An 11,738-nucleotide genomic window follows, 5' to 3' on the forward strand; every position below is an offset into this window, starting at 1 on the left:
TTGTGTGCCATCTGTTGTGGCGGACTGGCTTTTATTTAGAAGCCGCTCCTCTGACACATGGAGGACATCCGTAAGGAGCTACGGAGCCAAAGAACAGCGCCATGTAAATAAACATTCACAGCAGCCGCCTAACCGTCCCCTTATAGCGGCAGACCCCATCACTTTGGCATGGTATCCACATTTGAAAGTGTGAACATGACACATTGCTTTGCTAATGAATGATGTTTATATCAGAGCTACTTTTAGGGCATGTTCACACGAGGAAGAAAACATTGCGGATTTGCCGACTATATTTTCAGAATTTGCAGTAAAGTGATATGGATTTTAAAGAGGACCTGTCTCTTTCTCAAACTGAGATAAAAAATCTTTGAGCTCCCCTGATTCTGACATTCTGAGGTTTGTTTGTTTTTTTTTGTGTTTTGCACTATGTCGCTTCATTGCAATATATTCACATTTATTGGTTATGGAGCGCAGTATGTGAAATCTCTGTTATCAGACCAATTGGGTGTTTTTTCCAAGTCTTCTCAGGGGGTGTCCACTTTCAAACCTCCCTCTCAGATACTGCTAATCATAGCACCGCAGCGACTGAGACAGTTTCACTGCTAGATGAGTTTCCGAGTTGTGATTGGCAAGGCACAAAATACCTACGGAAAATAAACAGCATGTGCATGAGATTACAAAAATCACATTGATTATGCTGGTTGTATAAACATCAAATAGGCTGCATAAGGAAACACAGCAAAAAATTCCACGTAAGAACATACCTTTAATCACAATTTAAAAATCCAATATTTGGGAACAGTCTTATGGACATTTTTTTCCTGATCTACGGTTTCGCCAAACAGGTCAGCAATGACAGAATGAATGAGCAAAACTCTTGGTTTTCGGGTCAGATCATTTTTAAAGAAATTGAAAATCATTATTGATCAGCAGCACATCGCTTTGTGTAAAGTAAACGTGCTGCCAACAACATGACACAGAATGATCATGTTAATGATCGTTTGGTGATCATTAAAGTGTGCTCGGCCTCTACATAAGCTATCTAAATGGACCCTTAGATCTTCTGGTAAAATCTAGATGGAGAATCCTCTCCGCGTGTTTCCTGTCTGCATAATTAGTGATGAGCGAACGTGCTCAGATAAGGTGTCATCAGAACGTGCTCGGGAGCTAATCGAGTGTCCTAAGCGTGTTCGAATGATATGTTCGAGTCCCCATGCCTGCATGTCTCGCAGCCACAACACATGCATATTTTTCGAACACGAGAAGACACTTGGTTGGCACACGAACATGCTTGGATAACACCTTATCAGAGCACGTTCGCTCATCACTAATTATAATCTTTGCATATTACTCTGCTGATTTGATCAAATTGATTGAAAAAGACAGTTGAATAATGTACCAGGTTGCAGAGATGGCATCTATATATAAAGGTCTACTCTGGAGCTGACGGCCGAATATATTTCTTAGGTTAAATCTAACTGTGGTCTTGAGGTGTGATCTCATTAATGTAACAGTCATAGCCAAGCAATTAACCCATTGTTAAATGACCAGTTTAACTTTCATTCAAAGTTAATGCTAATTTAATGAGGGGTGGGAATGTGGGATAGAGATAAGCTGACTTTCTTCGTTCTTCTGGAATGTGCTCACGTCCCCAGATCTTGAAGTTCATGTCAGCAATATAGATATTTCAGAACAGAATGTTAAGGACAAGTTCTTCATTCTTGGCTTTGTTGCTCCTAGGAGCTGTCATTCTCTCGTAATGTCCCTGAAGTCACCACACGCCCTATTGTATCCTGGGATTTCTCATTCTCGCTTCCATCTGAAAGCCATCACATTCCCACACACTACCCAAATACCCTAAGGCTGGGACTACATGGGTGACTTCATCACTGAGAAATTGCCTGTGGCCTGGATGACCTTAAAACTGGGGTGGGTCAACACATAATCCATCACTATCATCATCATCAACCATTTCTCATTTTCCGCTTTCAGAGGAGACCTAGTGCAATTTTGACCAACTAAGCACCTTATATTATCTTCTGCTGTTTTGTAAAAGTCTCAAGTTTTCTGGGCATTTATTAATAAAGCAGAAAACCCACATCAGCTAACTGGACACATGATTTTAATGTGTGATTCGATGAAGATTAATTATTACTCATTGTACACACCTTACTTTCTAAATTTTGGTCAACCCATGATCTACTGCGTTCTGCTCTGTTGTTTGAATACTGAAGAGATCTAATATAAAAAATCATGAAAAATTTTGACAATTTTTTTCATGAGGTTTTGTACATTGGGTGCAAAATATCCGCATTTTCCTTAGTTATCATCCACTGAAGTATTACAAAAATCGATGCAATCGATAATCAGAATCTGTTGCTTTATTCATCCAATGTTCTACTGGCTGCTACTATTTTTTTTATCTACCTGAAAGAGATATTTTTTGGTCTCAACATTTAACCCACTTTTACTTTGGCCAATTGACCTTATTTTGGTGTACTAGCTAAATGGTGTTGTACTGTGTGCCATTTATAATTATTGGCGCACGCGAGATTTTTGTTATAAAAGAATAGCCTAAATTTAGAAAACTAAGAATTAGGCAAGCAAGGAGCGCCAGTGTGCGTCACTGTGATATACAGTATTTCACAAATCTTTAACTGCTTGAATTCAGTTTCCATTCTCTATCAGACAGCATTATTGCATGTAGGCCAATAGTTTACATTTGGGACACAAAAGTGCCAATACAAAGCAAGTATAGATCAATAGGATCAGTTGTAGCATCAGTTTTGATATATATTTTAGTCACTGTAAGGAGATGGACATGTTGTCCGTGTTTCCCTCTTGAAGAAACAAGTTTATTGTTGTATAATGTTATGTGGTGTATAATGTGACTTGTGATGTGGGTTTTAAGTTTTAGCAACACTGCTTGTTTAGTTTGACCATAGGCACAGTTAGAGTTAATGTTTTGGACTAACCCTGAATGGGAGGGGCTGTCTTGCAAGGATAGTGATAATTTTCTGTGAGAGAGTCATAAAGGGCCTGGAGTGCATAGCAAGTGAAGCTAAAGGTCTGAGGTGAGCAGTGCTGCATTCTGGGGTGACCCTAAGGGAGAGGAGACCAAAGAAAAGGAATAGTGAGATCTGGAGCAGACGTGACTAAGAGACAAAGTGACATTCAGGAAACGGGTCCTGGGAGAGGACGCCTAGCCATAAGGCCCCAAGTTTCAAATGCTTGAAGGTAACAGGCCTAAACAGAACTGAATTCGTGAGACAAGTAAAGTGTCCCAGACAGGGGTTCCAGAGCGTCAGCATTACTGGCCATACTGGCACCGTAAAGGGAAAAGAGGATGCAGAAGCACAGGACAAGTAATCGACTCTTGTGAAGCAGGACTGTAGTGTTAAAGCTGGGTTGTGGTGAAGTAGGGAGAAACGGTCAACATAGTGAACAATAGAGAAACGAAGGAAGGAAACTGTGTGGAAAATGCTCCAAGTTGAAGGAAACGTTCATAAGACTGTGTACCCGCTTTCTCTTGTATATATTTCAGACCAAGTTCCCGTTCAGTAAAAAGTTTATTTTTAAAGAGTGGTCTCTTTCATTGAACTGTGAAACATCTGGTCCTGGCGAACTAACAACATCAGTTACATGCAACCTGCACAGGCATAGCGCCCTCACAGCACAAGTCCACACACCCATACAGCGAGTCGGGGCGTGACTGACGAGTGCCTCAAGCTCGGCTACCACGTTACATCACAAAAATCAATTGGGACAAAAAAATAAATAAGTGTGAGCAAAGGCTTAAAGTAGCTGTCCCATTTCACTTTTTATCATATTCTCAGTTTGATTTTAAAAAAACACAACAAACTGAGCTTCACTTACTCTCCTTGGTCAAGCTCTGTGCTCAGATGCTGCCCCAATCTCTGTTGTTTGGCTTCATTGGTGACATCAGATTGACCGAGCTGTAGCCAATCATTGAACCGAGCGGATCTGCCAATGTAGATGACAAGAGATACCGGCCTCAGTGATTGGCTTGAGCGCTGTGACGTCACCACAACAGTCAGACAATGGAGACCGGAGCAACGGTGGAGTCAGAGCAGTGAACCTGGGGAGGGTGAGTAAAGCAAAATCCGTTTTTTTCTATAACAAACTGTAACAAACCGAGTATAATGAAAATCATTAATCAGATCTCTCTTGCTCTGTGCAAAGTTGAACAAACTAGGATTTTCTGCATCTGCAGCAGAAGTTGCAGAGAGCAGGCTTTGTCTATACAAATGCTGCAGTTATTTACATCCATACCACGTTGTGCATGCTGCCCACACTACGGGGATAAAGCTGCCATACACGTTACATAGCTGTCAGCTAATAATCATTTGTCCAACAGCCACCACTACTGACCCCCATACAAATGCACATTTGGCCCGGCTGAGCGTGCCTGTATTCTGAATGAGGATAGGGAAGGTAAGCAGCAGCAGCTTCCAGAAATCTCTGGTGACATCTTATCTCCTCTGGAAACAAAAGAATGAGGCATTTTGAAATCCAACATCCCAATATGTTGTTAGAATAGAGCCAGGAGGTCCGACTGCACATCACGTGCCCAGATCGGCACTGTGTCCTACCTTATTAATGAAGCATTTTTCCTGCAAAGGCGTATTCCCATTTAGACATTTATGATATAAATAGAATATGCTATAAATATCTGATATATACAGGTGCAACCTCTGGGTCTAGAACATTATGTGCAGGCCCCAGAGCTAGAATCAGGGCTGGCTTCAGGTTTTCATGGGCACCGGGCGAAAAGTCTCAGTGGGCCCCTTTAAAACATACCACAATTCATGATTCTCCAATACAGCAGAGAAATATAGGCATAGTACAAAGCCAAAGATTTCACTTACTGCTTACATTACATGAATGATATCTATTGTAAATTCTATGATAGCTCAGAAACCGGACAGTATAGTTCTCAATACAGTATTATGGGCACCACATAGCGCTCCATACAGAATAATGAACCCTATATATTGTTCCATACAGAATAATGAGCTCTATATATTGCACCATACAGAATAATGAGCCCCATATATTGCTCCATACACAATAATGAATCCTATATATTGCTCCATACAGAATACTGAGCTCTATATATTGCTCCATACAGAATAATGAGCCCTATATATTGCTCCTTACAGAATAATGAGTCCCATATATAGCTCTGTACAGAATAATGAGCCCTATATATCGCTCCATACAGCATAATGAACCCCATATATTGCTCCTTACATAATGGGTCCCATATAATCTTCCATACAGTATATGATGGGCTCCATATAATGCTCCAATATATGGTGAGCCCCATATATTGCTCCATATATAATGGGCCCCGTATAATGCTCCATAAATAATGGGCCCCATATATGATGATCCAGTGTATAATGGACCCCATATATAATGGGCCCCATATATGATGCTCCAATGTATAATGGGCCCCATATAAAATGCTCCATATATAATGGGCCCCATATATAATGCTCCAGTGTAAAATGCTCCCCATGTATTGCTCCAAACATAAAAAAATTGAATACTCACCTCTCCTCATTGGTCGCTGCTCTGCTCCAGACTCTTCAGCGTCTTCCAGCTCTCTGCGCTGTGACTGCTCAGACAGAGGGCACACAGTACTGACGTCATTGCGCCCTCTGACTTGAACATCACAGTCAAAAGATGTGGAAGACACCGGAGCGGTGGAGCGGGGAGAGGTAAGTATCACAAGTGCTGGGGTCCTGAGCAAGCAAGCAGGGGGCCAACTTGCTGGCGCCGGGCCCCTATAGCTCCCCGATATCCCAATGGTGAGTGGGCCCCTCGCCTGCTCAGGGTCCTGGCACTTGCCCGGGTGCACTGGGTGCTGATGCTGGCTCTGGTTGGGACCATCATCTTTTAGATATTTAAGGTATATTCTGTGGAGACCCCATGGAAGGTGATCTTTATGTCAAAGTGAAGTTACTTACAACTTACATCTAATCCTGATGCCTTTGCTTAGTATTAACCATTGGAAATTAATTGGTGACGACAGAAACATAGTAACATAGTTTTGAAGGCTGAAGGAAGACCTTATGTCCATCTAGTTCAGCCTATTTTTAGTGCAGCTGTTCTGCATTGTTGATCCTGGGGAAGGCAAAAAACCCACAGAGTAGAAGCCAATTTTCTCCATAGGGAAAAGAATTCCTTTCCCTAAGCTGGGTCAACCATCTACCTAATGCATCCCATGACCCTATTTGCTTTGGTGGCAGCTGCCTGACACTGGGCACTCCAATTTAGCTTCTTATTGACTAAGATGCCTAAGTCTTTTTCCATGTCTGATTTCCCCAGCAGTTTCCCATTTAGTAAGTAGTTGTAGCATCTGTTTCTCCTTCCCATGTGCATAGCCTTACACTTATCTGTGTTAAACCTCATTTGCCATTTTTCAGCCCAATTCTCCAATTTACTCAAATCTGTCTGTAGTTGCAAACTGTCCTCCTTTGTGTTAACTACCTTACATAGTTTTGTATCATCTGCAAATACTGATATTTTACTGTGTAAGCCATCCACTAGATCATTAATAAATATATTAAATAGCAGAGATGGCAGTGGCAACAGAAATTAAAAAGGGGCAGCTCAGTGGTGGCTCAGTGGTTAGCCCTGCAGCGCTGGGGTCCTGGGTTCAATTCCACCAAGGACAACATCTGCAAGTAGTTTGTATGTTCTCCCCATGTTTGTGTTGGTTTCCTCCGTGTTCTCCGGTTTCCTCCCACATTCCAAAGACATACAGATAGGTGATCTAGATTATGAGCCCCATCGGGGACAGCAATGATAATGTTTGTAAAAAGCTGTAGAATATGATGACGCTATGTAAGAAAAGCATAATAAATACGATTATAAAAAGAATGTTAATTTATTATTTAGTGCTGCCCCATCAATCGCGACACCCTAGGTGTCCAAAATACTGTCCTTCTTTGCAAAATATATTATGATTTCCCTTACTGTAATAAGAATTTCTGCAGTCTGTACCATGAGAACTGGCTGTCACCATGTGTAGGCAGCAACTACATGAAACTGCATGAAACTGTACATATTGCAAACTGCTATTATATTCTGTTAAATGGTTCTAAGGTGAATCTATATAATTGTGTTTTCAAATATTCTATTTCAGTGAAAATAAATAATTTCACAGTTTTCATCTAGTGGCTAAAAAAATGGGTAAAATACTTATTTTTTATAGTTCCACTGTGAATATATATAATATATACACTCACTGGCCACTTTATTAGGTACACCTGTCCAACTGTGTGTTAAGACTTAATTTCTAATCAGCCAATCACATGGCGGCAACTCAGTGCATTTAGGCATGTAGACATGGTCAAGACAATCTCCTGCAGTTCAAACCGAGCATCAGTATGGGGAAGAAAGGTGATTTGAGTGCCTTTGAACGTGGCATGATTGTTGGTGCCAGAAGGGCTGGTCTGAGAATTTCAGAAACTGCTGATCTACTGGGATTTTCACGCACAACCATCTCTAGGGTTTACAGAGAATGGTCCGAAAAAGAAAAAAAATCCAGTGAGCGGCAGTTCTGTGGCCGGAAATGCCATGTTGATGCCAGAGGTCAGAGGAGAATGGGCAGACTGGTTCGAGCTGATAGAAAGGCAACAGTGACTCAAATTGCCACCCGTTACAACCAAGGTAGGCAGAAGAGCATCTCTGAACGCACAGTGCGTCGAACTTTGAGGCAGATGGGCTACAGCAGCAGAAGACCACACTGGGTACCACTCCTCTCAGCTAAGAACAGGAAACTGAGGCTACAATTTGCACAAGCTCATCGAAATTGGACAGTAGAAGATTGGAAAAACGTTGCCTGGTCTGATGAGTCTCGATTTCTGCTGCGACATTCGGATGGTAGGGTCAGAATTTGGCGTAAACAACATGAAAGCATGGATCCATCCTGCCTTGTATCAATGGTTCAGGCTGGTGGTGGTGGTGTCATGGTGTGGGGAATTTTTTCTGGGCACTCTTTGGGCCCCTTGGTACCAATTGAGCATCGTTGCAACGCCACAGCCTACCTGAGTATTGTTGCTGACCGTGTCCATCCCTTTATGACCACAATGTACCCAACATCTGATGGCTACTTTCAGCAGGATAATGCGCCATGTCATAAAGCTCGAATCATCTCAGATTGGTTTCTTGAACATGACAATGAGTTTACTGTACTCAAATGGCCTCCTCAGTCACCAGATCTCAATCCAATAGAGCATCTTTGGGATGTGGTGGAACGGGAGATTCGCATCAGGGATGTGCAGCCGACAAATCTGCGCCAACTGTGTGATGCCATCATGTCAATATGGTCCAAAATCTCTGAGGAATGCTTCCAGCACCTTGTTGAATCTCTGCCACGAAGAATTGAGGCAGTTCTGAAGGCAAAAGGGGGTCCAACCCCTTACTAGCATGGTGTACCTAATAAAGTGGCCAGTGAGTGTATATATTATATATATATGCATATAAAAATATTTGTATATACATATATCCTTGGTGTCATTAAGTGCTATGGTCTACAAGATACAGTTAATGCAGTGGTCCCTTTTGCAGGTATGCCAACGATAGGCTAAAGCTTTTGTGCTGTTGTAATATCTATCATATCCACAAAGGGCAGCAGACAGGGTGGATCTCACATTTGTTCCTAAATCCAATGCACCTCTGGATGTCTTCTTAACTGTTTAATATTAAAAAAAAAAGCTTTTCTGATGGGTAATTCATATCAACTTTGACTTCAAATTTACATTGAATCCTAAAATGTAATTGATAATTTTATAAGTTTTATCATTTTATGACATTTAATCATTTCTAATGAAATTTTACACTGATCTTCATCCTGAGATATATGTGCTAAATTTACTGTATAACAGAAGTCACCTGCATTTCTTATTATGGATATGTTGGTGAATTAACCGCAATTTTGCAAATGTGGTTAAAAGAAATAATTGATGCTCAATTATCTCTAATTAATAACCCTCATTATTATTATTCATGTGAATTAAGTGAATTATCAAAATCCACGATGATCCTAATTATATGGGATTGTAGTAGTCTTTGCTCTTGCACAATAGACGCTGTGCATTTCTTAGCAGAATGGATTAAACACGCCTGGCGTGGTCCAGATAGAGCAGGCGAGATGTACAATATGTGCACACATGTCATCGTCAGGCGGGTAGCTCACATGCTCGCTGCGCCCAGATCCTGATCTGTACAAAGAGGAACCATGCACATTACAAGCACATAGATCAATGGGAACAGACCCCAGGAGGCTCATTATCCAAAGACGAAGATGCAAACAATGTCGCATCACTGTTGGTGTTTTCCTCGAAAAACGATTGTTAAAATCGCGGCATCGCGTGGGTTAATACGTTGTCGCTATCATTTTTTGGGGGGTTACGGCAAGGCATGCCACGCTGCCCGCTGTGCGTCCCTTTGCACATTATTTATTGCCATTTGGCACAATTCCCTGCAGCTCGGAGACTTGTTGACACAGCCATGTGCTCTAGTACTAGACAGCGTTACACACCCGGATGGTAGACAATGCTCTGCCCATCCACTAGCACTACAAAGAGATGTTATGATCAGGCTGCCATGGCAACAGTTCACTGAGGACCTCCAAGTCTTTTTTTTTAGGGAGGGGGTCTTTCACTGCAAGATGCTGCAGAGCAATGTGGCACTGAGGGGTCCATGGCTACGAGGTCTGGGGACAATACCTAGGGTAGACCGACATCCTTGCCTATAGGTGTGTGAGACGGAACTCATATGAATGAACAAGACAATGCTACCATAGCCCTAGACTGAGGTAGATGGGGGTAGTCTGGGCAGATTAGGGGAGTTTACCCCGAGAAACTTTATCAGTCCAAATAAAACAGAGAATACAACAAGGAGCCTAAATCTTCCTATACAATGAAGGAAATGTGTCAGAGGGCGAACATGCATCTCTAGTCTCTGTGCCATGCCAGGGGGCTGTAAGCTCTTGGGTTCAGGTGCCCAATATTTTTCGGCCACCTTGTGACTTTAGGTCCAGCTATGATTTAGACAACAAGTGCAAGAAGCAATTCATTTACTCACCGAGGATGGCGATCATCACTGCTAGTGACAATCCGAAGCAGCGTCCGCCAGCCATAGTGTCACTTTATAGCGTTCCAAAATAAAAATCTGCCAAAATGCTGCAAGCAAAAGCAGTATGAAGAGTGCAGCTTCACAAAGCAATCCGGCCAGACGGTGGTAAGTCTCAGTCACTCGTCACTGGGACAATCGCGGCACATTTGCACCATTTTGCACGTGCATTTAAAAAAAAAAATTGTCAGCATCCCCTTTGCTCCTATAGACCATCCGCATGAGTGTGTGAGTGTGTGTGTGCACTGAACCAGCAGCTCCCAGGTCCCCCTCCTTACCTCCTCCCTCTCACCACAGTTCTCTTGAGGCCCTTTCTGGGGAACAAAAGAGCCAGCTAGTGTTTTCAGCCAGTGGACTTTTTAAGCAAAGTGATCCCCATGCTTTTGAACTTCGGGCGTGTGGATTTTAGGGGAGGTATCAAAGATCCCCCTCACCCTCCTTTTCTACCCAAATCTTGTTATGTCACGCCTGATATTTATCTCCTCTTTCCAGGAGTGTGCCAGGAGATGCCAGGTTGCATCGGTGGGCGCTTGCCAATAATATGTGCTTTATAGATATTATTTTGCAGAGATATTTATTAAAGGAATCGATGTTGAGGCGTCAATTCTCCCAAACCTCTTGCATATAAGACAAAGAGATAGTACCTCTAGCGTGATAGATGGATGTGACAGGCGTAGGGTAGAGGATGGTATGGCTCCTACCTAGAGGGATGGCTCATTACACTGGAAAAGAAAGTAGAAGAATGGAGAGCAGAAAAAGTCACATGGAAGATCGAAAAGGGCAAGTGCTACCCACAAAAGACAGAACTGTTAAGGCATTAAAAGCAAAAGAGCTGCAAAGTTCCCAAACAGAAATGTTACACAAAGCTACAAAGTGAAACAGCAGAAGAAAGAAAAAACATAAAACACTATTCGTAGATATCAAATAAATATCAACAAAAACAAAAGCAGTAATGAGAAAGGGTGTTCTAGAGATACACTCTAGGATACATATATATAAACCAGCAAGAGAAACTAGAGCACAAAATAGGTCTCATAAAATTAAACATTTTATTGATATATAATTTAAAATATGAAAAACATACATGAAAAAAAAAAGGTCCTACACATGGTACCAGTACTCAAAAACAGCGTAAAATTTTGAACGGACGAAAGAACGTTAAGAATTTACAATGAATACCCCTAGCCAGAAAGCATGGTGCTGTGACTATTCTTAGACAGTTTAGTAAGATGATACAGGTAAATTATACTTACACCTATGTGGTGTGTCCAAAAGTGTGGGTAAATGTGCACTGGTCCACTACGCCCCTACGCGCATTTCACCCGTGGATATCGAATCCTGAATTTACAGAGATAAACATTTTGGAAACAGTTCATCGACCGAAGAAGAATTTCAAATGCCCAACATTGGGTTACAATTTAGTTCAATTAACTTCATTTGTTGAGGGTTGTGCTTGTGCAAATACCTTGTTTTATCAGTGTAAATAGAGTGATGACAGTGTACACTCAAGAGCAAAGCACTGATAAGCAATATTTTACAGCAGAACTTGTGATGAGCTTTATAGCTCT

At 41.7% G+C, this 11,738-nt stretch overlaps 1 protein-coding gene across 1 annotated transcript in view; it reads right to left on the reverse strand.

The window, feature by feature from the left end:
* The window catches only part of IGDCC3 (immunoglobulin superfamily DCC subclass member 3), a 267,620-nt gene extending 256,999 nt beyond the window's left edge, over nucleotides 1–10,621 (reverse strand). Inside the window, exon 1 of the mRNA XM_073568864.1 lies at nucleotides 10,123–10,621. Coding sequence (XP_073424965.1) covers nucleotides 10,123–10,177 — 55 coding nt within the window. The 5' untranslated portion in view covers nucleotides 10,178–10,621. The remainder of the gene's footprint in view (nucleotides 1–10,122) is intronic.
* Nucleotides 10,622–11,738: the final 1,117 nt, after the last annotated feature.

Source organism: Dendrobates tinctorius, unplaced genomic scaffold, assembly GCF_039654945.1.
Source record: "Dendrobates tinctorius isolate UK_male_01 unplaced genomic scaffold, ASM3965494v1 ptg000022l, whole genome shotgun sequence".
NCBI classification, from domain to species: domain Eukaryota; kingdom Metazoa; phylum Chordata; class Amphibia; order Anura; family Dendrobatidae; genus Dendrobates; species Dendrobates tinctorius.